At 42.5% G+C, this 26116-nt stretch overlaps 1 protein-coding gene across 2 annotated transcripts; it reads left to right on the plus strand.

Moving 5' to 3' along the window:
• The first annotated feature begins 216 nt into the window (after window positions 1-216).
• On the plus strand, window positions 217-23464 carry zgc:113279 (uncharacterized protein LOC553749 homolog). 2 transcript variants are annotated; one of them, XM_046313591.1, is made up of 11 exons: window positions 217-607; window positions 688-904; window positions 1970-2091; window positions 2203-2227; window positions 2776-2822; window positions 2949-3637; window positions 11534-11639; window positions 17414-17560; window positions 17837-17897; window positions 19577-19740; window positions 20685-23464. In XM_046313591.1, the coding sequence occupies exons 2-11, from the start codon at window positions 697-699 to the stop codon at window positions 20700-20702; spliced, it is 1587 nt and encodes a 528-aa protein (XP_046169547.1). In that variant the 5' UTR covers window positions 217-607; window positions 688-696; the 3' UTR covers window positions 20703-23464. The 2 variants fall into 2 exon arrangements, with proteins under 2 accessions (XP_046169547.1, XP_046169546.1); XM_046313590.1 differs by having other exon boundaries at window positions 218-904.
• The last annotated feature ends 2652 nt before the right edge of the window (window positions 23465-26116 follow it).

Below are 26116 nucleotides of genomic sequence, written 5' to 3' on the forward strand. Positions count from 1 at the left end.
AGGTCGCCACTGCTCTAAACCTCCCAAAAACATGTTTAATTTAAGCAATAAGGAAAGGGGGATACCTCGTCAGCTGTACAACTGAATGCATTCAACTGAAATGTGTCTTCCGCATTTAAACCAACCCCTCTACAATAAGCCAGGGGGGGTGTGGTATATGGCCCGGAGGTGCCATATTGCTATTATAAACTGGTTACCAATGTAATTAGAGAAGTAAACCTATGTTATTTGGTCTGATATACCACGGCTTTCAGCCAATCAGAATTCAGGGCTCGAACAACCCAGTATATAAAGTCATACAAATGTGTTGTTTTACAGGGTCAGCCATAGTAGTAAGCTGCCCAAGGAGCAAATTACAGTTAAGTGCCTTGCTCAAGGGCACGTCGACAGATGTCACGTGGTTTATTCAAACCAGGGACTTTTTGGCGAATAGCCCAAAGCTTTAACTGCTATGCTACCTGCCGCCCACTGACCTGAAAAACAGGTGATAAGAGCAATTTAGAATTCGCTCCACCAGGTGCTTTGTGTAGGGCAGGCTACCGCCTCACTGAGGGATTTCAGACAAAACAGACCTTGAACGCGGGTATTTACACTCTATGACTCCCAGGTAAACAGTCTGTTTCAATATCTTGAGAGTTCTCCGTTTGATTTTGTTTCCAACTAATACATTACCCCACTGCTGCAAAGGAGAGCGAGATGCGTGGGCGATATAAAAGTAAGGAGAACGCGGGCAGTGAATGCATCCATGCTTTTGAGGCAAAACGGGGCATTGGAAACGGGCTGTTTAGGAGTTACGACTCAGAACCTGCCAGCTACTCGGAGGGGCCAAATTCCTCAAATGGAGGTATCCTGACAAGTTTGGACGACGGGAATGGGCCTTCGACAATGAACTCGTCTTTGACAGGTCAGCACAATTTAGTGAATGCCTTCCTTGTCTAATCAAATGTCATTATCTAACCAAATATAATAATTTAAGAAGTTGACATGCATAAATGTTTTATATCACAACCTTACTGAAAATGAGAATGACCACTTTAATGCGTCAACTTGTGTTGAGTAGACTACATTAGACTAAAAGGTGCAATACAAAAGCTTTTTAGTAACACCTGACATCCCAACCTGGTTTCAGAGCATGTATATTATTCTGTACGAAATCCAAGACAGTCCATTTAGTATGATATGTCACGTTTCGTATGGCATGTATTAATTTGTGGATTTAATTTATGAATTAAAATTCGTATGATATGTTTGCAAATTTCCTAAACTTACAAAATAGTAAGAATTACAATACGTACATTTACATTTACATTTAAGTCATTTAGCAGACGCTCTTATCCAGAGCGACTTACGTACAATCCGTTACGAATTTGCAAGATACATGATATGTTACGAATTCCAATTTGTTGTGGCTAATGCTAATTTTAGCTAGCTGGCTAACAAAAGGTTTATGCTTAGGGTTAGGGGAAGGGCTAGCTTACATGCTAAGTAGTTGCAAAGTATATAAAAAAGTAGTAATTATTTGAAAATTTGCTAATTACCTAAAATGCTAAAGTTGTCAGTGAGGAGATTCGAACACGCAACCTTTGGGTTGCTAGTTACCTGTCTTATGTAACTAATTTGAGTGTCGCCGAAATAAATTTACTATGTTACGTGTAGTCTGAGAGCAGGCTGCACATCCAGGTATAAATCTTTAGAACTTGTTATAAGCATGTATGAGCTTTCATATTGTCTTACAACAAGCAAGGCTCATACTGTTGGTTGTTCATATACTGTACTGTGCAATCTATAGGATTCATACAGTACATGTGATACATTTTTGTAAATTACATTAAGTCATATTTTAGGCCTTACTTTTTGGAATGAGTGATACATTTTAGGATAATATGATCATCAGATATCATGTTTCTTTTTAGGCTGTCTGAATTCACAAATCAATTGCATTCTGTTGTAATATGGTTTTATTCATCAGGTCCAAAATGCTCCAACTATGACGGTGAGAAAAGGTACCTGGGAGTCAGGGTCAAAATGCCTGTGAGAGACATGCTTAATAAGATTCGCATAGCGAAGGGAATGGACCCAAAAAATATCCAGGTATGACATACTGTATATTCATGGTGGCTAAATTGCTTGGAAGATCATTTCCACATTCCCCAGTCAGATGTTTTGACATATTCACAGTTTATCCTTTACGTCTTTCTACAGGGTAACTGCGGCAAGGCATTGAAAGGTTAGAAAAAAACCTCGTAAAAATTATATTATGCTTATGTTCTTGGCCTATAACCAAGATTTAACACTTCTGGCTGTCTCCTCAAAAGTGTGTCTTGTTCTGCTCTGGAATTAGGGTTGTTTACCTTCTGCAAACATTAAGTGTCATAAAGTGCTTGGTATTTGGTAAGGCTGATCACACGCGGTTCACATTTATAAAATGTAGTCAAAACTTTACTTAAAGCCTATAGATATAATGCATAATGATGTACACATCAATTAGTAGGAATACATACGCATATTTTACATCTTAGCATTGTTTCATAATAATACAGTATATCACAGCCATTTTGAAAAAGACACTTGTTGGATTCTGATTTCTAACCATACAAGTTAAAACGTGTTACTGATATTTCATCATTACAATATGAACATAAATAACACAAACTGTCACAACAACAATTATGTACTATTACACAAGCATTTCTGTTGTGGGTAAGGGCATGCAACAGCAAAGATACTGTCAACTTCATGAAACCTGCTTATCAAAATTCCTTATATTCTTCACAGGAGAGAAGAAACGGGTGAATACCAATAGAGATGGCAGAAGTAGCAAGGTGAGTGATTTACAGTACACCATATGAATAAGCCGACATGTCCTTTCACCCGGTGTGCCTTGCTCTAACGTGGACTTCTCAGCACTCAACACTGCATACTTATTATGTGTGGCCGCTGTGTTCCAGAGAAAACAACCTACAAAGAGCCTGGAGGAACTCGCCATAATAGTGGAGGTGTTGGAGGAGGATCTCAAAGCCAGCAAACCATACAGCCAGTCTAACACGTCTGAGTCACCTGATTACAGCCCAGAGCCCAACGTGCAACCATGGAATAGTGCAGAGCAACTCCAGCATAGTCACTCAATGAAGTTCAGTCAGGAAAACAAGATGCCACAACAAGCTACAAACTACTGTATGTCAGAGCTAAAGCTATCCCGCTCTGCACACAATCACAACACTAGTGTTCCTCCGTTGAACTCCCAAGGACGGTGTATCAACGACGAATCCGACAATATGATGCCCAGTCCAGATTCATATATGACTTACTCCCCCAGCAACACCAGTGAATGTCAAGTGCCATCTCCCCAATATTCGGGCTTTGCTAGCCCCCTGTCCTCCAGCTATGAGTTAGGTCAGGATGGAGGTAGTGACTACCAGGATAGCTTTAGCCCCCAGTGCCAGGATAGCTTTAGCCCCCAGTGCCAGGATAGCTTTAGCCCCCAGTGCCAGGATAGCTTTAGCTCATATTGGCTCAGCTACATGGGCCAGAATTGGAACAGCACAGCATACTTCTGGAACCAGCTCCAGAGGGAGGAGAGCTTACTGGCGGTGGTCTCTGACACAGAGGTTCTGGCCACAGACGGGAACGGAAGGACGTAAGTTGGAATCACAATTTATTTTTTATTTTTTTCAATTGAAAGTTTTATCAGGTTCTCGTTTTTCAATCAACCAACAAAACACATTCCACATTCACAGATGTGACAGGCTTTAAAAAAAGAAAGTCCAAAAAAATAATACATTTGAAAAATTAAATACAATTAAAATGAATGATAAAGTCAAATAAAAGCATTTATTTTTCTTAATCTATATATTTTCCTTGGTACATACGTACATACATACACACATATACATACATACACACACACACACACACACGCACACGTACTCAAAAACTAAATTAAAATAAAAACACACAAAAAAAACGTATAACACTTGCAGCAGCACTATCAAGGTTCTTATCAGCTATTTCAAGCATTTGCTGAGACGATGGGCCAATAATTCGATTTTAGGTTTTACAGTACCTTACACAACATGTATCTGCGCATTTCCCTAGTCACCCCGTTCACTCTGTCCAGTTTGAAATATAGTTGAAATATTGTCTCTTGTGGAGGTCATAAGTGAGCTTTTCAAGAGGAAGAAAGTCAACAATCTGGTCAATCCACATTTTAAATGTAGGAGGGGTATTAGAGGCCCACAATAGAAGAATACATTTCTTAGAAAAGTATGTAATAGTCATAAGCAAATTTTCTCTGTCAGGATCAAGAACAAAGTCCTGCTGGGTGTTAAGAAGATAGATACTGTAATGAACTTCGTCTGTTGTTTGTAGAGAGTCAGACCGAAATGCAGCGTGTAGGTTACTCATGACTTTTAATGAAGAAAATGCTGTACATGAAATAACTGAAAATACAAAAACAACAAACGAGTGAAACTAATTACAGCCTATCTGGTGACTAACACAGAGACAGGTACAATCACCCACAAAATACAATGCGCACTCAGGCTGCCTAAATACGGTTCCCAATCCGAGACAACGAGAATCAGCTGACTCCAATTAGGAATCGCCTCAGGCAGCCAAGCCTAACTAGACACACCCCTACTAATACACACTCCTAATTAATACAAACCCCAATACGAAATACAACATATAAACCCATGTCACACCCTGGCCTACCCAAACATATAACAAAAACACAAGATACAATGACCAAGGCGTGACAGAACCCCCCCCCCCCCCCCTAAGGTGCGGACTCCGGGACGCACCTCAAGAGCATAGGGAGGGTCCGGGTGGGCGTCTGTCCATGGTGGCGGTTCTGGCTCGGGAAGTGGACCCCACTCCATAAATGTCCTAGTTCCTCCCCTTCGCGTCCTAGGATAATCCACCTTCTCCGCCGACCATGGCCTAATAGTCCTCACCCTGATCCCCACATAACTGACCGGGGCAGCTCGGGACCGAGGGGCAGCTCGGGACCGAGGGGCAGCTCGGGACCGAGGGGCAGCTCGGGACAGAGGGGCAGCTCGGGACAGAGGGGGACAGCTCGGGACAGAGGGGCAGCTCGGGACAGAGGGGCAGCTCGGGACAGAGGGGCAGCTCGGGACAGAGGGGCAGCTCGGGACAGAGGGGAGCTCGGGACAGAGGGGCAGCTCGGGACAGAGGGGAGCTCGGGACAGAGGGGAGCTCAGGACAGAGGGGAGCTCAGGACAGAGGGGAGCTCAGGACAGAGGGGCAGCTCGGGACAGAGGGGCAGCTCGGGACAGAGAGGCAGCTCAGGACAGAGGGGCAGCTCAGGACAGAGGGGCAGCTCACAGAGGGGCACTGAGAGGGGCAGCTCAGAGGGGCTGGGACAGAGGCAGCTCGGGACTGAGGGGCAGCTCGGGACTGAGGGGCAGCTCAGGGACTGAGAGGCAGCTCAGGACTGAGGGGAAGCTCGGGACTGAGGGGCAGCTCAGGACTGAGGGGAAGCTCAGGACTGAGGGGCAGCTCAGGACTGAGAGGAAGCTCAGTACTGAGGGAAGCTCAGGACTGAGAGGAAGCTCGGTACTGAGAGGAAGCTCAGGCAGGTAGTAGGCTCCGGTAAATCCTGGCTGGCTGGTGGACCTGGATGATTAAGGTTGTCTGGCCGATCTAGAAGATCTTGGCAGACTGGCACTTCTGGCGGATCCTGGCAGACTGGCACTTCTGGTGGATCCTGGCAGACTGGTGACGCTGGGCCGACTGGCGGCGCTGGGCAGACAGGAGACTCCGGCAGCGCAGGAGAGGAGAAAGGCTCTGGCTGCGCTGAACAGGCGGGAGACTCCAACAGTGCAGGAGAGGAGAAAAGCTCTGGCTGCTCTGAACAGGCGAGGTGCACTGGACGCGCTGGGCCGACTGGGAGCACTGGCGGCGCTGGGCAGACAGGAGACTCCGGCAGCGCAGGAGAGGAGAAAGGCTCTGGCTGCGCTGAACAGGCGAGGCACACTGGAGGCCTGGTGCGTGGTGCTGGAACTGGTGGTACTGGCGCGAGGACACGCACAGGAAGCCTGGTGCGGGGAGCTGCTACCGGAGGACTGGTGTGTAGAGGTGGCTCTGGATAGACCGGACCGTGCAGGCGCACTGGAGCTCTTGAGCACCGAGCCTGCCCAAGCTTACCTGGCTCGATGCCCACTCTAGCCCGGCCAATAGGAAGGGCTGGTATGTGTCGCAGCTGGCTCTGCACCCGCACTGGAAACACCGTGCGCTCCATAGCATAACACGGTGCCTGCCCGGTCTCTCTAGCCCAATGGTGAGCACAGGGAGTATGCGCAGGTTTCCTACCTGGCATAACTATTCTCCCTTTTAGCCCCCCCCCAATATTTTTTTGGGGGTGACTTTCCGGTTTCCAACTGCGTCGCCGTGCTGCCTCCTCATGCATGGGCCTCTCCGCTTTAGCTGCCTCTATTTCCTCCTTGGGAAGGCGATATTCTCCCGGCTGCTCCCAGGGTCCTTGACCGTCTAATTCCTCCTCCCATGTCCAAATCTCCAAATGATGCAGTCTCTCCCATTGCAACTGCTCTTCACGATTAACAGGGAGAGTAGGCTCAGGTCTATTCTCTGACTCAGCCACTCTCTCTCTGCGCTTTCCCCCTTTACCTTCGGTTTTCGCTCTGTATAGCAATGCTTTCCTTCTCGATTCCATACGTGTATAGCCCTCTTCGCATTGCTGTAGGGAATCCCAGGCGGGCTCCTGCACTCGCTCTGGGTCGGCCGCCCACCTGTCGATTTCTTCCCACATCGTATAATCCCTGCTTCTGCCGTCCATATCGTCCTCCTTTAGCTCCTGCCAGTTCACACGCTGCTCGGTCTGTGAATGGTGGTGGGTGATTCTGTAATGAACTTCGTCTGTTGTTTGTAGAGAGTCAGACCGAAATGCAGCGTGTAGGTTACTCATGACTTTTAATGAAGAAAATGCTGTACATGAAATAACTGAAAATACAAAAACAACAAACGAGTGAAACTAATTACAGCCTATCTGGTGACTAACACAGAGACCGGTACAATCACCCACGAAATACAACGCGCACTCAGGCTGCCTAAATACGGTTCCCAATCCGAGACAACGAGAATCAGCTGACTCCAATTAGGAATCGCCTCAGGCAGCCAAGCCTAACTAGACACACCCCTACTAATACACACTCCTAATTAATACAAACCCCAATACGAAATACAACATATAAACCCATGTCACACCCTGGCCTACCCAAACATATAAAAACACAAGATACAATGACCAAGGCGTGACAGATACACGGGGTCATATCAAACTGTACCTCTAGTATTTTCTGGCAATCTCCCTACAGCTCCAAAATACATGAATATAGGTTCCACTTTCAGAGGTACATCTTTTACAGTTAGGAGACATATCTGTTTTCATTCTATGGAGTCTCAAAGGAGTATAATAAAATTTGTACAAAAATGTGTAATTAGATCCTTTCATATTTACATTGGTAGAGGAGAGGATAGGGTAGAGGATACCCTGTCGCAAACCTCCACCCATAACTCATCACTGATAGTCAGACCAAGGTCCTTTTCCCAGATTATTTTCAAAGGAGTAAAGGAGGAGCTTCCTTTCTCAGAAAGGAGTCTATAGATGTAAGTTATTTTGCCTTTATATATGCCATTTAGCAGACGCTTTTATCCAAAGTGACTTACAGTCATGTGTGCATACATTCTACGTATGGGTGGTCCCGGGAATCGAACCCACTACCCTGGCGTTACAAGCGCCATGCTCTACCAACTGAGCTACAGAAGGACCACTTTAATGGATTGTGCTGTGACAATAAGGGTTTCAACTTCATTCAACTGAGTTCTAAACCTTCTCTTGGAGGTAAATGAGGAAATGACATGTCTAATTTGAAGATATTTAAAAAAAATGGGATCTTGGCACATCGAATTCACTGCAGAGCTCTTGAAAGGATTTCAGTGTAGTGGTTTTCTGATGAAATAGGTCTGAAACGGTCCTGATTCCTAGAGTATGCCAAAGATTAAAGTTGGCATCCCTCAGGGCTTTTGGCAAGTCTGGGTTGCCTACTATAGGCGAGTGAGAACATATTTGGGAGGAAATGCCCAGGTATTTCTTACAGTCCCTCCACACTAGTAGGGTGCTGTAAGTCACAAAGGTTTTGGCTATGTTGCCAACTTCACTAAAGTTATTAATTAATATAATTGAGCTTAAGGGCAATGAACCACAGGATTGGGCTTCTATCTGAATCCACGTTGACTCTTGTCTGTTTGTGATCCATGTTAGCATGTTGCGGATTTGGGCAGACCAGTGGTACAATTGAAGGGAGGGAAGGGCAAGACCACCTTTAGATTCAGGTTTTGATAAAGTGGAAAACTTGATCCTAGGTTTTTTATTGCCCCATATAAATTTGGTGATGCTTTGGTTAGTTGTTTTGAAGAAGGAAACTGGGAGATAGCATGGGAGCATCTGAAATAAGTAGTTCAGTCTAGGGAGGACATTCATACGGATTGCATTCATTCTTCCTACTAAGCTAATTGGGAGGGAGATCCAGGTTTGGAGATCGTTCTTGATTCGATCCAGGAGTGGAAGATAATTTTCCTTAAAAAGGCTATTCAGATCTGGTGTTATGAAGATCCCGAGGTATTGAAACCCCTATGTTTTCCATTGGAAAGGACAAAGTGTCTTCATAGAGCTGGTGAGTGTAATATTGAGAGGGCAGACAGTGGATTTGTTAAAATTGATCTTATAACCTGAACTTGCCATACTGAGCAATTGTGTCTGAAATGAGAGGGAGGGATTTCTCAGGGTTGGATATGTAGAGCAAGACATCATCCGCGTAAAGCGAAATCTTGTGCTGCAGGCCGCCTGCAGAAACACCCATAATACTTGGATTGCTCCTTATCAGCTCTGCCAGAGGCTCCGCCCCCAACAAGTAGAGCAGGGGCGACAGCGAGCACCCCTGTCTTGTGCCCCGTTCCAGAGGGAATCTGTCAGAGTTCAGTCCCTTAGTAGTCACCATGGCATTTGGATGAGAGTATAGTGATTTGATCCATTTAATCAAATTTGGGCCCATATTGAACTTTTCTAAGACTGAAAACAGAAAGCTCCACTCCGTCCTGTCAAACGCCTTCTCAGCATCCAGTGAAGCCAGCAGGACAGGGGTCTTCTGTGTGTTTACTTGATCAATAATATCAAAAAGACGGCGAATGTCATCAGAAGGAGTATCTGTCTCTAATAAATCCAGTTTGGTCCGCTTTTATTTTATTTTGGGAAGAAGAGTGTTTAGTCTTTTGGCGAGCAATTTGGTAATTATTTTATAGTCGAAATCCAACAAGCTTATGGGCCGGAAGGACGAGCAGGATAGGGGGTCCTTGTCCTTTTTTAGCAACCCTGTAATGCGAGCTGTGTGCATTGAGTCTGGGAGAACTCCATTTTTGCAAAAATCCTCCAGCATTGGCATGAAGATAGGGCTGAGCTGGGGCCAAAAAGCTTTGTAGAACTCTCTGGGGAATCCATCTGGGCCTGGGGACTTATTAGGTGGCATGGAGGTAATTGCCTCCAGGATCTCCTCAGGAGTGAAGGGGGAGTTGAGATCTTCTTGGTCGGTCTCTGATAGTTTAGGTAGCGAGATTCCCTCTCGGAAAGAGTGGAGTTCTGCCTCCGTGTGTTTTCTCTCAGAGTTATAGAGTTATAGTTTGCAGTAAAAATCATGAAAAGTTAAATTGATATTTTTTGGGTCATATGTGACCTCGTCCTCTGCTGTTCGGATAGCCATGATTGTACGCTCTGACTGCTCCTTGTTTAATTGGTAAGCAAGCAATCTACTGGGCCTATTGCTATACTCATGGTATTTCAGTTTAGTAAAGAAAACGTTTTTTTTTTAATATCCCGAGTGTAGTCCAAATTCAGTTTTGCTTTGGCTGCTTTAAGATGACTCCAGAGGTGCTGTCTGGGGATTTTTATGTATTTTTTTCACAGCATTCCAGGTCCCTCTCAAGATCTAGCCTGTGTGCTTCCATTGCTTTTTTCTTAGAGGAAGCATATGCAATTAGATGACCTCTTAGTCACAATTGATATTTTAGCCTTTTCGTATTACTGAGCCTTGCTGAGCTGTAGCCTGGTCTTGTTAGGAATCCACCAGAGAAACTAGCACAGTGCGATCCAGGTCGGCACAATAGTGTGAAAAGGGTGCATGTGTCTGATACCGTATCAGTGCTTGCAGACAGTGCTAGTACATCGTAGATACACCAACTGTTGATTTAAATTGTATACCCCGGGAGGCTATAGCAGTATAATAGCTGTAATGTTATGGAGTTTCAGACAGAAATGTGAGATGGTATCACTCAGTTTGTCACTAAAGGCAGTGTACAGAGCCTGTATGTGACAGTATGGTGAATGGATGCTTTGTAGTAATTTAATGAGATATTTGTTGTCCTAAGATAAACAGTAACCTGTTACAGACACATTAGTTTTCCTACAATAATTCACGAACACCCAAATTATGCCAAGACATACTGAGGGTATCTAATAGGCAGCAGTTAAGTGTTATTGTTGTTACGTTCCTCAGCAAGAAAAAAAAAATTGTCACTCAAACAGAAGGGGGAACTAGCAAAGAGTCATTGACGAATAGGTGGGGTTCTAGGACAACAACTGGGACCTAAAAACACTCTCACTAAATTTGCCCAAGAGGCAAACAAAAGAAAACCCCACACCAAACTTAAAGACAGGAAGCAAACCAAAAAGTGGAGCAAAACGAAAACATGGAAGGTCAGATGAAGGATTGTTTGTCTAGAAATCAAATGGGGAAAGCCAATTAAAGGTGTTACCCCGCCACATCTCTCAAGACAACTGGAGCACTGGGCCAGCCACTCTAAATATCACCTGGAACAGCACCGGTGAAACACCTTCCGACTAAGGAGATGGACAAGCCAGCACAGGTGTAACACGTACGGACTAACGAGGTGACACCGATCGGTGTGCCCCACATGCTAACGTGCTAACGTCCAACCTCAAAATATAAATGGAAAATCCTGTAACAGTGTTCCAAAGAAATTTCCTCAAAGTACAATACCATCATGACTCATGGGGCGTTGTCTGAAATTGCACAAAAAAGTAAACAATGACTGAAAATCCATGACCAATGTTGATATAGGAGGCCAAATAGACAAATAATTGTTTGAACGGCTGACTTTAGAAACAAAAACAGCAAGAGGTATCTATCTAATATACATTTTGCTGTGAAATGTCATGTTCTTGATATAATTGATCATTTAAAAAATGTATTATTACTTTCAAGCTACCACTGATTCGAATCAGACTCGCATGAATTATCATTGGCCAGCCACAGAACAAAACAAAATTCCCACATTGTTGATATGCGATTGACATGCTGCTATGTATCATCCAGTACATTCATGTTCAAATGTAATTTAATGCATTCATGTTGTTAACCATTCAAACTCAGTGACATGTATGTGAGTACACTATAAATATGTTTATTGCTTCTTTCTGTAGAGCTCTGCACAGAGTTGTGGGTCAAGGCAAGAGGGCCCTGGGATATGTGATTGCCAAAAGAATGGCAGCTCTGAATAGGCTGGATGTCAAAGACTCGGAGGGAAAGGTAAATCAAATGAAAAATATAGCATGACTTAAATTGTTTTCTGGTTGTTCAGATTCATTCAGACGTTCAGATAACTTTGAAGCAACTGTATACTACTGCTGAGCGATTAGTGCTTTTTGATGTTGGTTCGGTTTCTGTTAGTTTATTAAAAAATAATCACGGTTTTCGATTTCAATGTACTTTTTTAGTTTAGACATTAAATGCACTAGGCATTATGTGGGTTGAATGCTTTAACACAGAATAAAATAATGAATAAAAGACCCATTATGGTAGTGGCTGCCCATTTACTGCTTATCACTTATTATTAACCTTTATTATTAACGTTTATTCACATTACTTTAATAAAATATTTGTTTTATTTGATGACTTTATTATGTAATTCCAAGTCATAATTTCATCTCTATAGAGCTGCTGTCTGACAAAATCACTTTTTTAGTAGTTTTTCAAAGTAAATAAGGCATACTTTAATGACTGGTGAATATCAACTATCAATTGCTTAGATCATATATTTTCAGCTAGAGATACAGTGCATTCGGAAAGTATTCAGACCCCTTGATTCAATCTACACCCTATACCCCATAATGACAAAGCTGGACAAAGATTGTTTCTTTAGTGAGTCAGATGCGAAGGATATAATGTTGCTCCCAGACAAGGCTCAAATCCCCGTCATTCACATGAAGAAAAGGAAATACTAGGTGCGCAGATCAGCGTGCCTTGTGAGAATTTGTTCCCTAGTGGTTAACCCGCCTCTACTCTCCGATCTATTAGCCAACATGCAATCACTGGAGAATAAACTGGATGAGCTCCGTTCAAGACTATCCTACCAAAAACGGTAATATCTTGTGTTTCACCGAGTCATGGGTTTTCCAAGCGTTGGCAGGACAGAACAGCTACATCCGGTAAGACGAGGGGTGGGGGGGTGTGTCTATTTGTCAATAACAGCTGGTGCGCAATGTCTAATATTAAGGTAGTCTTGAGGTATTGATTGCTTGAGGTAGAGTACCTCATGATAAGCAGAAGACCACACTATCTACCAAGAGTTTTCATCTATATTTTTCATAGCCGTCTATTTACCACCACAAACCGACTCTGGAACTAAGACTGCACTCAACTAGCTGTGTAAGGCCATAAGCAAACAAGAGAATGCTCATCCAGAAGCGGCGCTCCTAGTGGCCGGGGACTTTAATGCAGGCAAACCTAAATACGTTTGACCTCATTTCTACCAGCATGTCACATGTGGAACCAGAGGGGAAACAACTCTAGACCACCTTTACTCCACACACAGAGACGTGTACAAAGCTCTCCCTCGCCCTCCATTTTGAAAATCTGACCATAATTGTATCCTCCTGATTCCTGCTTACAAGCGTAAACTAAAGCAGGAAGTACCAGTGACTCCCTCAATACTGAAGTGGTAAGATGACGCGGATGCTACGCTACAGGACTGTTTTGCTGTCACAGACTGGAAAATGTTCCGGGATTCATCCAATGGCATTGAGGAGTATACCAGCTCAGTCAGCGGCTTCGTCAATAAGTGCATCGACGATGTGGTCCTCACAGTGAATGTACGTACATACCCCAACCAGAAGCAATGGATTACAGGTAACATCCGCACTGAGCTAAAAGCTAGAGCTGCCACTTTCAAGGAGCGGGACACTAATCCTCAGACAAACCATCAAAAAAGTGTCAATACAGGACTAAGATTGAATCCTACTACACAGGCTCTGATGCTCGTCGGCTGTGGCAGGGCTTGCAAACTATTACGGACTACATAGGGAAAACTAGCTGCCCAGTGACGTGAGCCTACCAGACAGGCTAAATGCCTTTTATGCTCGCTTCAAGGCAAGCAACACTGAAGCGTGCATGAGAGCACCAGCTGTTCTGGATGACTGAGTGATCACGTTCTCCGTAGCCGATGTGAGCAAGACCTTACCTGGATGTGTACTCAGAGCATGCGCGGACCAACTGGCGCCGCCCGTAGCACTCACGTCAGTAGTCATGAAGTGCTTTGAAAGGCTGGTCATGGCTCACATCAACACCATAATTCCGTAAACCCTAGACTCACTCCAATTTGCATACAACCCCAACAGATCAACAGATTATGAAATCTCAATCACACTACACACAAAAGGAATGCTGTTCATTGAGTACAACTCAGCGTTCAACACCATAATGCCCACAGAGCTAATCACTAAGCTAAGGACCCTGGGACTAAACACTTTCCTCTGCAACTGGATCCTGGACTTCCTGACAGGCTGCCCCCAGGTGGTAAGGGTAGGCAACAATACATCTGCCACGCTGATCCTCAACACGGGGGCCTCTCAGGAGTGTGTGCTTAGGACCCTTCTGTACTCCCATTTCACCCACAACTCTGTGGCCAAGCATGACTCCAACACCATCATTAAGTTTGCTGACGACACAACGGTGGTAGGCCTGATCACTGACAACGATGAGAGAGCCTGAAGGGAGGACAGAGACCTAGCTGTGTAGTGCCAGGACAACAAACTCTCCCACAACGTGAGCAAGACAAAGGAGATGATTTTGGACTACAGGAGGGCCGAACACACACCCATTCACACCGATAGGGCTGCAGTGGAGCCGGTTCGAGAGTTTCAAGTTACTTGGTGTCCACACCACCAACAAACTATCATGGTCCAAACACACCAAGAAAGTCATAAAGAGGGAACGAGAATGCCTTTTCCCCCCTCAGGAGACTGAAAAGTTTTGACATAGATCCCCAGATCCTCAAAAGGTACTACAGCTGCACCATCGAGAGCATCCTGACCGGTTGCATCACCACCTGGTATGGCAACTGCTCGGCATCCGACCGTAAGGCACTACAGAGGGTAATGCGTACAGCCTAGTACATCACTGGGGCCAAGCATCTTGCCATCCAGAACCTAATATAATAAGCGGTGTCAGAGGAAGACCCAAAATATTGTCAAAGACTCCAGTCACCCAAGTCATAGACTGCTCTCTCTGCTACCGCACGTCAAGCGGTACTGGTACGCCAATTGTAGGTCCAAAATGCTCCTTAACAGCTGCTACCCCCAAGCCATAAGACTGCTGAGCAATTATTATTACTCTGCTGCTACTCGCTGTTTATTATTTATACATAGTCATTTTACCCCTACCTAAATGTACAAATGACCTCGACTGTTATTTTATTGTAACTTTTTATTATTATTTTTACTTTGTTTATTTTGTAAATATTTTCATAACTGCATTGTTGCTTAAGGGCTTGTAAGTAAGTATTTCACAGTAAGGTCTTGACCTGGTGTATTTGGCGCACGTGACAAATAAAATTTGATTTGAAGGACATTTAGAAACTTGTCTGTGTGCTTAGGGTCGTTGTCCTGTTTGAAGATGAACCTTTTCCCCAGGCTGATGTCCTGAGCGCTCTGGAGCAGGCTTTCATCAAGATCTCTCTGTACTTTGCCCCGTTCATCTTTCCCTCGATCCTGACTAGTTTCCCAGTCCCTGCCGCTGAAAAACATCCCCACAGCATAATTCTGCCACCACCATGTTTCAGCGTAGGGACTCTGGAGCTCTGTCAGAGTGCCCATCGGGTTCTTCGTCACTTCCCTGACCAAGGCCCTTCTCCCCCGATCGTTCAGTTTGTCCGGGAAACCGGCTCTAGTAAGAGTCTTGGAGGTTCCAAACTTTGTCAATTTAAAAATGCTGTAGGCCACTGTGTTCTTGGGGACCTTTGCAAAAAAATCTAATAACCTGTATTCGCTTTGTCATTATGGGGTATTGTGTATAGATTGACGTGGAAAATGTTTTCTTTAATCCATTTTAGAATAAGGCTGTAACATAATAAAATGTTTAAAAATGGAAGGGGTCGGAATGCCTTGTACCTCTCTGTCCCTCTTGTGCGTTCTCTCTTCTTTCCGTGTCTGCTCCGAACAGACCAGACAAGCTGGCACTCTACATCTCACAGTTCGGTCTTGATCTGATTAGTCTCTACAGAAACTGCACATTGAGCTAACAGAAAAAAAACTGATCAAAATGGAATTCAAATAATTGAACCGACGTCAGTCAATTAGTTGTTTAATAAACTTTAATAAACATAAAATTACAGAAATGTAATCACTCAGCACCACTTATTGCTCAGCACTACTGTATGCAATCAGTGATAAAGCTCAAATAGCTTGAGCTACGTCAGGATTGCTGCCCAATCAAATCACAAGACGGTCAAAGAGTTGATTACAGGTTTGCCATGTTTGTAGTTTTCCGTCCAAATTGAGCTACTTTGAAAACTATGTCGCGGGTGAAAATGTATTGGTTGCAGGTCGCTGTGTTTTGGGCTACTTCTAAATTGAACCGCGGTCGCCGTGGCATTACTCTTTAAAACATATATATATATATATATATATATATTTTTTTTTTTTTAACTGTAACCTGCTGCTGAGCAGGTCGTTACTGAGTGATTGAATGGTGGAGAGGGGTGTGTGTGCATTGAGAGCACTAGTGTGCTGCAGTTGAGTCAAGGAGCCAGAGCTGAATTTCGGTAGGTAGGCTATATAGATTAGTCATTATGGAGACTCCTTTTTCCATGGAACAGATTAACGTGCTAGAACTGATATAACGGTGACAAAGCAGTGGAAAATGGCTGTAGGTGAGAGATGAGAACTCTCTTGGTAGATAGTGTGGTATACAGCTCATCATGAGATATTCTACCTCAAGTGAGCAATACCTCAAGACTTCTTTAATATTAGACATCACGCACCAGCAGTTATTGACAAGTAGAGACACACCCCTGCCCCTCGTCAGATGTAGCTACTCTGTCCTGCCGATACACGGAGAAGCCAGCCAGCTCTATATTATCAGTGTGGTCCTTCAGCCACGTCTCGGTGAAACATAAGTTATTACAGTTTTTAATATCCAGTTGGTAGGATAGTCTTAATCGTAGATATTCCAGTTTGTTTTCCAATGATTGCACATTGGTCAAAAATACCAAGCGTAGTTGTGGTTTACCTACTCGTCAGCAAATTCTTACAAGGCACCCCGCCCTCCTCCCCCTTTTCTCCATATTTTCTTCACGCTGAAGACGGGGATTTGGGCCTTGTCTCGACAAAGCAGTATATCCTTTGTGTCGGGACTCATTAAATAAAAAATATTTTGTTGAGGTGATTAATCGCTGTTCTGATGTACAGAAGCTCTTTTCGGTCTTAAGAGATAGTAGCAGCAACATTATTGTGTACAAAATGAGTTGCAAAAAAAGTAAAAGAATTGCACAATTGTTTAGGAGCCCGTAAAACAGCAGCCATCCCCTTCGGCACATTATGTATTAACCAGTTTATAATAACAATAAGGCTCCTCGGGTTTGTGGTATATGGCCAATATACCATGGCTAAGAACAGTCCAAGGAACAGCCCTTAGCCTTGGTATATTGGCCATACACCACACCTCTTAGGGCCTTTAATCATAGCAGTCAAAACAATTTAAATCGACATCCGTTGATGGAAAATAATCTGGAGAGTTTAATAAGGGCAATTTATTTTCTCTTGCAACATTCTTAACATTCTTAAACTTGCAAGAATTATTATTTTGATGGAAAAACGAATTTAGCTTCTTAGCCTAGAAATGACGTAGATATTCCCTCTTAATTCGCTGAATAAAGGGTTTCATGGCTAAATGTGGCAACTCCTCCATTGCTGAAAAAAATGGGCTCGTTTTAGGCCTTGTGGGTGGGTCTTCTGAGATCTTTGGTTTAAAATGTTTAGCTCAACCTGGCAATGCTGGTGGATTAAGCCCCTGACTTCTGTTCCCAGACTGCACTTCACCTGGCTGCCCAAAAGAACCAACACCTGATGGTGGCTGATCTGATTCACCTTGGTGCCAGTGTGAACGAGAAGGACAGGAGTGGAAAGACATGCCTGCACCTCAGTGTCGAGAATGGATACATTCGAGTTCTGGAGGTAAATATAGCCATCTGACTTGCAATACTGACAGGCCAAACCTGTTCTGTGAGCTGAGCTCTTTAAAGGATAGCTTCAAATAGTATTTGAAGTATTTTTAGGAGGTACTTTAAAGTTTCCCTTTAACATGCTACCCTGTCATGATTCATGTAATTCTACTGCATCACCTTCACAACCCAGTATGTCAGGTTTGGTTTGTCCCCTCAATTAAATCGATACCCTGAACCTCAATAAGATCTTATGGTGTCTAACAGCATACATATTTCCTCTTTTTAGGTTCTGAAAAATATGATGAAAGAAGGGATTTATGTAGATGTCGAAGCTACAGATAATTATGGTATGTTTGGCTTTCTTGTTCTATTCAGAGCGTTCCATTTAAAAACTCTTAATGTAAGTCTTATATTTAAAGCTGCAATATGTAACTTTTTGGGTGAGTTATAAATCTTTCAATCTCATTGAAAGCAAGCCTAAGAAATGGTTGATCTGTTCTATGTGCTCTATTTCTGAGCTTCCCGTTCTTAAGTGTAGTTTTTGCATCTTTTACTTTCGGTTTTGTACGCCTGCTTCAAACAGCTGATAAGACAATATTTTGTGTTTGAGAATATATTTCACAGAGGTTTAGATGGTACAATTTGCTTGTTTTGTCACATAAACTGAAATTAAGCAAAATTATTCCAATTTTAGCAACCACGGAATGGCGGAGCGAATTCTGCATATTGGACCTTTTTAAAACGATAGTTCACTCCAAAATTAAAGTTTGTCATATGATTCAGACCTCAAAAGTACTTAAATGTCAAGATTAATCCACATCCCACGGCATTAGTTGTGCAGATTGAGCTATATGCCTCAACTACAAATGAATGGAAAAGATGAGCACAGAAAAAAATCATCTTTTATATTTTCCATTCATTTGGGACTGAGGCATATAGCTGGATCTACACAATGTCCTGGAAGATGGAATTATCTTAACAAAAGACTACTTTTGAGGTATGAAAACATTTAGTTTAGAATGAACTGTCCCTTTAGGAATGCTCATTCAATATACTACCTGAGGGGTCAACAAGGAACAGTAATGCTAGCCTATTCAGCTGGTTATATTCACATCAAAAAAGTTGATGATTTTAGATTTACAGTATATACAGTGCCTTCAGAAATTATTCACCCCCCTTGACTTATTACATATTTTGTCACCCATCTACACACAATACCCTGTAATGACAAGGTGAAAATATGTTTTTAGATTTTTTTGCAAATGAGTGAGTACATGTTAGAATGACCTTTGGCATCAATTATAGCTGTTAGACTTTCTCTGTAAGTCTTAAGAGCTTTGCACACCTGGATTGTACAATATATATACCCAATGTTCTTTTCAAAATTTGTGAACTCTGTCAAATTGGTTGTTGATTTTCATGTTTTGCCATAGATTTGTCAAGCAGATTTAAATCAAAACTGTAACTCGGCCTCTCAGGAGCATTCACTGTCTCTGAAATCCCTGAGCAGTTTCATTCTTCTCCGGACAACAGAGTTAGGAAGGACACGCCTGTGTCTTTGTAGTGACTGGGTTTATTGATACACCATCCAAAGTGTAATTAATAACTTAATAATAATGTCTGCTTTTGTTTATTTTTACCCATCTACCAAAAGATCCCCTCTTTGCGAGGTATTGGAAAACCTCCCTCCAAGACATTTTAGCTTTCAATTTGTAAATAATTAGCAAAAATGTCCCCAAATATTGTTCCACTTTGACTTTATCGGGTATTGTGTGTAGGCCAGTCACAAACAATCTCAATTTAATACATTTAGAATTCAGGCTGTAAAATGTGGAAAAAGTCAAGTGGTGTGAATACTTTCTGAAGGCACTATACATTGAAAAATGCACGACCACAATGTCATTGTCATAACCCATGTTTCATACAGTGATAAATTCCCCTTTGCCTTACATACTTTGATAGGTTTTGGGTGGTTGGTCTTATTCTACAATGCCTCATGTCTGTGCTTGGTGTGTATTGCGGTCAGGACTCAGTGTGTTTCAGTGTGCAGTTGTGGCTCTGAAAGTCACTGTGCGAGAGCTGGAGAGAAGTGTGGCACCTAGTCAGATGAGACTCCACACACTGCGCAAGGAGCAGATGATGGAGACACTGGGGTGTCTGCTGCAAATGGGAAGCTACCATCACACTCTGGTCAGAGTCTCCCTATAATATAGGCGGCTAAAGTTTTCCATTTGGAAGTCATAATGTGTTTAAGTTACTAAGCTAAGAATGTGTTAAGTTTGAACGAATCCACACAAATATACAGATATTGGAGTACTTCAATAACCATTCATTCTCTGTTTGCTTGACAGAGTTAAGCCTTGAAGTACAGGAGATTAAAATGCTGTCAACTACTCTCCCTCAGGATAATCAATCAAATGTATTTATAAAGCCCTTTTACATCAGCTGATGTCACAAATTGCTATACAGAAACCCAGACTAAAACCCCAAAGAGCACGGTGGCTAGTAAAAACTCCCTAGAAAGGCAGGAACCTAGGAAGAAACCTAGAGAGGAACCAGGCTCTGAGGAGTGGCCAGTCCTCTTCTGGCTGTGCCGGGTGGAGATTATAACAGAACATGGCCAAGCTGTTCAAATGTTTATAAATGACCAGCATGGTCAAATAATAATAATCATAGTGATTGTAGAGGGTGCTGGTCAGCACCTCAGGAGTAAATGTCAGTTGGCTTTTCATAGCCGATCGTTCAGGGTTAGAGACAGCAGGTGCGGGGAGAATGTGGGGGTAGAATGCAAATAAAGTGGAAGCAAAATGGAGTCCTACAAGTTCATGCAAGGAGTGGTCTCCCGACCCAGTAACGTGAGCTACTTAACTTGTTCAGTATTTTTCATATGATTTCCAAGGGGGTTATAGACAAGAGGCCTTATTTATAGTACTGTACATTTTAGTTTGTCTTTGTTTTATTGCACACACAAATGTAAATGTCATTTCTTGCTGTACTAAAATAATTGTGTTTTTGATGTATCAAACACAGTTTGATTTGGTTACAGTTTGATTTAAAAGGATCCTCCATGAAATGAATAGTTTCCGGAATCTATTAGATTTATGGTTCTAATTTGGTGTTTGTCTCTTTCTTAGGGGAACTACGTGACTTAGATGGTGTCCATCCACAGCTGTTCCTTATGACATTATGTGTGCATCTGCCAAGCAAGGCATGCCAGAGAACTGACAGTTAATGTTTCTGAGTTGTTACAAGCTTGAACTTGTCTTGGAGAAAGGCCAATGTGGTTTAGAAAGCCTTTAATGAACTATCTCTTTGTTACGTGGCTTTAAAGTGAGAGGCTTTCTTCAAGGCAAGGTACAAGTCTTATGTAAAGCATCCAAGGTTTTATGTAAGCTGAAACACAATTGTAAATGGAGTGTTTTTATGGCTTGCGTTAAGACCTTGGTTGCACATTGGCTGGTTTCTGTGAAACTTCCACTGTTTGTTACATTAAAGTAGCAAAATGTTAATGCAAGTTAAGCTCAATTGTATTTGGTGAATGTGTTATTGGTGTTGTATGTAATACAACAAGGGAGTCAAATTCTTTCATACTCACATCTTGGAGGGAAAGTGATAATGTTCAAAGCAGCTAGTTTGGCCGGAAAGTAGACACCAAGTTGCCAACATGTTGTTACACGGTTGAAAAGTTTATTATACGTCTGTATGGGTGTGTGCATCTGTGTGTGTGTGTGTGTGTGTGTGTATTTTTATTCTGTAATGAATCCCGGGGTTATCAACAATATTCTTATGTGTATAGGCCTATATGTTGAATGTATGTAAAAGGTGAAATCCAAGTTGGTCTCAGCCGATGGAGAGGGTCATTGCAAGTGCAAAACAAAAGAAGTAGGGGAACAGGCACATTCATTGGCTTAAATCCAACCACATTGTACTTTGTGACATTTCCACAGGATACAAAGAATTTGTAATTTTACTGCTTTGTTATACATTTTTGTCTGGTGTCGCGTTATATTACCAAGATGGTCATCTTGTACCAGACACATTCAAGGCTTGTGATAATGTGTGTGGTTACAGGTTTTTGAAATTGTAGTGAAGTGTCATTTACAAGAAATATAAATATATATATATATATATATATCTTAAAGACATTCACAAAATATAATTTACTATGAAGCAAAAAGGTTGCTCTTTATTTTACACAGTATGTAGGCATTGCTCTTTTTGTATTGATGACAGTACATTCAGAGGGCGGTCAGGTGAACTGGTCCACTAGTACAACCATGAATCTCTGGTAGCGCTTGGGTGTCAACCCTGAATTCTTTGACTAAATCCTTTGGCATTTTATAATCCCATTAATATGCTGGCTGTGTATCAAATACTTTCGATACGATAGCATTTTATTAGTCCCTGAAAGGACCTAATTTCTTCACTTAAAAATATTTGGTGGTTTGCATGGTGTTGTTTTTGTAAGTAATGGTTGTGATGTAGCTGGCTTCATTTCAGCTCCAACTATTTAAAGCAGTTTTTATGTGCACTTTTTTTCTTATAGTTGTAATGGTATAGTTGTTAGTCATTTTTATTACACATATAGTAGTATGTAGTTGTAGTGGTGTAGTAATTGTATTTGACATGCGTTTTTGTTCAAGTTTTATGGTAGGACTAGTAGTAATTGTTGTGTTGTGTGGCTGCAGTAGCAATGTAGCTGTGGCTGCAACAGCAATCATAGGAGTTGTGGTAGAAGTAGTGAAAGATGTGGCGCAAAGAGAGTAGGAGCAGTACTGGCTGGTACTTTTAGTAGGAGTTGTATGGCCTTGATTCACAGAACTCATATGAAGTTCATGAAAACCCTTAATTTTTTTATATTATGGTTTTGTTATTGTTTCGTACATGTAGCGCTTTAACAGGGGCTGAATTGGGACTATGTAGGTGGTGGAAATTTCCCTGATTTCTGTGGAATATATTCAATTTCGACTCTATCCTGTCTACTAACATTTGGTGATAGAGCTCAACAATCTCCAATTCAACCCCTGGCATGAATATACAGATGTAGGATCTTAATTTGACCCAGTTTGCTACAGAAGGAAAATAGCCCTGCATCAACAGGAAATGGGAATTATGATGTGGATTATAATTAATGGAAATGTATGAAGGGATACATTATTTATAAGGAAAAATGTCAAAGTATAAAGAACAAACTTCAGAATCCTTTTTAAACCTAAATAAACGACACAATTTACTGTTCCTGTTCCTGTTCTGCACAGAACAAATGACGATCCTACACCTGTAAAGTAACTATTTTATCCCACTATAAATGGAATATTATCTGTAATCTGGTGTTTGGTATGTAATGTTTTATATATATTTGTATACATTGATCAATATAATGGAAACATGTTTTTTTTGAATGAGATATATGCACAACTCAGATCTTTGGAATTGATTGGAGATTTTCAAACTGAATTAATCAAGATTAACACACAGATCTCGGGTTAGAATTCAGCTAACCTCGTCCCCAGGCTCCGGGTCAACAGAGAGAGCGGGCTGGTGATGAGAATAGGATTCAGTAACAATAGTCAGGCTAAAATAGCCATCCATGTTCATTATTTCTGTATTTGTGTGCAGTTCTAATTTAGACTGGTTGTCTTGAGGCTTTGTTGATCAACGAATAAGCTGGAAACTGATAGGAATGCAAGCAGCTATACATTTGTTTTCATCTTGCTGGAGGAGGGTTGTTGAACAAATGATAGGCTGTCACTCACATCTTTGGGTTTAGTGATGCCTGAGTGTATAAGATGTTTCTGGTGGTGCACTGCTCCTGAATGTCAACATAGCTTGTGCACTGCCCCTTTATTAAGTTGATTCATGTATACCACTTTCCCATGACCTTTATTAAAGATTAAAAGGAATTTTACCTGAGGCCTTCGCCTTGTTTCAATCTCATTACAGTGTTCCAACATGATCTCGCAAGCTTACATTTTCATTCACGCAACCCGGTCTCAGAATGTCTTATGATTCTGTATATAGTATGAAATGTTAGGTTTGGTATGGTATGTATTGATATGTTGATCTCAGTCACCCATTTCGAATGACATTACAATTCATATTATATGTTACAAATTTGCAATACGTACAATACGAAACTAACAAGTGTCTCGGATTTATTAACCGAATGATATGAAATGCTCTGAGACCAGGTTGTAACCAGGTGCCTTGACATTATTCACAATGCAGCTGACTGTAAAGGCACTTAAATAGGTCTAGTATCACCTGTAGGTTTTGTCAGAGCATGTCAGGCTCCCAAGTAGCACAGTGCAAGAGGTGTCACTACAGACCCCCTGGTTCAAATCACAACTGGCTGTGATTGGGAATTCCATAGTGGGATGTGTAGGCTGTCATTGTTAATAATAATTATTTCTTAACTGACTTTCCTAGTTAAATAAATGTTAATAACACATATCTGTACCAGAATAGCTGCATAAACTCAATGCAGTCATCTGGGAATTGGACTCCTAATAATTTCTATTGTATGTCTACCACCTTAAATCTGAAAAATATATTCTCTGGAATATGAATTTGTTCATAAACATCATTATGAAATCCCCTCTTAATAAAGAGAATTTTGCCAATGTTAGTCACTGCTTTTCTAAGAATATGATAGACCTAAAGGCAAGGCCTGCCAACAAACAAATGAACAGCTGTCAGAGAGTTGATCTATGCTGTTTCTACCCTCGTGTCTACCACTGTCTACCATCAGTGTTCAAACTGTACAATGTGTCCCTGTCTACAGTACTGGTTTGGTTAGTTAACAGTTATGAAATGTAACAAAAATATAAACGCAATATGCAACAATTTGCAACAATTTGAAAGATTTTACTGAGTTACAGTTCATATAAGGAAATCAGTAAATTGAAATAAATAAAATAAAATAAATAATTACTTAATCTATGGATTTCACATGACTGGGAATACAGATATGCATCTGTTGGTCACAGATACCTTAAAAAAATGGTAGGGGCATGGATCAGAGAACCAGTCAGTATCTGGAGTGACCACCATTTGCCTCATGCAAATTAACAACCACTCCTTCGCATAGAGTTGATCAGGCTGTTGATTGTGGCCTGTGGAATGTTGTCCCACTCCTCTTCAATGGCTGTGTGAAGTTGCTGGATATTGGCGGGAAATGGAACTCGCTGTCATACACATCGATCCAGAGCATCTCAAAAATGCTTAATGGGTGTCATGTCTGGTGAGTATGCAGGCCATGGTGGAACTGAGACATTTTCAGTATCCAGGAATTGAGTACAGATTTGTGTACAGATCCTTGCACCATGGGGCCGTGCATTATCATGCTGAAACATGAGGTGATGGTGGCAGATGAATTCCCCGACAATGGGCCTCATCTATGCATTCAAATTGCCATCGATAAAATGCAATTGTATTCGTTGTCCGTAGTTTATGCCTGCCTATACCTTAACCCCACCGCCACCAAAGAGAACTCTGTTCACAACATTGGCATTAGCAAACCGCTTGTCCACACAATGCCATACCAGCTCTCTGTCCTCTCTCTCCCGCTCTGTCTCTCCTGTCCTCTCTCTCCGTCTCTGTCTCTACTGTCCTCTCTCTCCCTCTCTGTCGCTCCTGTCCTCTCTCTCCCACTCTGTCTCTCCTGTCCTCTCTCTCTCTCTCTACTGTACTCTCTCTCTCTCCTCTGTCTCTACTGTTCTCTCTCTCTCTCTGTCTCTCCTGTCCATTCTCTCCCTCTCTGACTCTGCTGCTCTCTCTCTCTCTCTCTCTCTCTCTCTCTCTCTCTCTCTCTCTCTCTCTCTCTCTCTCTCTCTCTCTCTCTCTCTCTCTCTCTCTCTCTCTCTGTCTCTCTCTCTCCCTCTCTGTCTCTACTGTCCTCTCTCTCTCTCTCTCCCTCTCTGTCTCTCCTGTCCTCTCTCTCCCGCTCTGTCTCTACTGTCCTCTCTCTCCCTCTCTGTATCTACTGTCCTCTCTCTCTCTCTCTCTCTCTCTCTCTCTCTCTCTCTCTCTCTCTCTCTCTCTCTCTCTCTCTCTCCCTCTCTGTGTCTCTCCTGTCCTCTCTCTCCCTCTGTGTCTCTCCTCTCCTCTCTCTCTCCCTCTCTGTCTCTACTTCCCTCTCTCTCTCTCTTCTCTGTCTCTACTGTCCTCTCTCTCTCTCTGTCTCTCCTGTCCTCTCTCTCCCTCTCTGTCTCTCCTGTCCTCTCTCTCTGTCTCTCCTGTCCTCTCTCTCTGTCTCTCCTGTTCTCTCTGTCTCTCCTGTCCTCTCTCTGTCTCTCCTGTCTCTCTCTGTCTCTCCTGTCCTCTCTCTCCCTCTCTGTCTCTACTGTCCTCTCTCTCTCTCTCTCTCTCTCTCTCTCTCTCTCTCTCTCTCTCTCTCTCTCTCTCTCTCTCTGTCTCTCCTGTCCTCTCTCTCTCCCTCTCCGTCTCTCCTGTCCTCTCTCTCTGTCTCTCCTGTTCTCTCTCTCTCTATCTCTCCTGTCCTCTCCCTCTCTCCCTCTCTGTATCTACTTTCCTCTCTTGCTCTCTCCCACTCTGTCTCTACTGT

The sequence above is a fragment of the Oncorhynchus gorbuscha genome, linkage group LG19, assembly GCF_021184085.1.
Source record: "Oncorhynchus gorbuscha isolate QuinsamMale2020 ecotype Even-year linkage group LG19, OgorEven_v1.0, whole genome shotgun sequence".
Taxonomy (NCBI): Eukaryota; Metazoa; Chordata; class Actinopteri; order Salmoniformes; family Salmonidae; genus Oncorhynchus; species Oncorhynchus gorbuscha.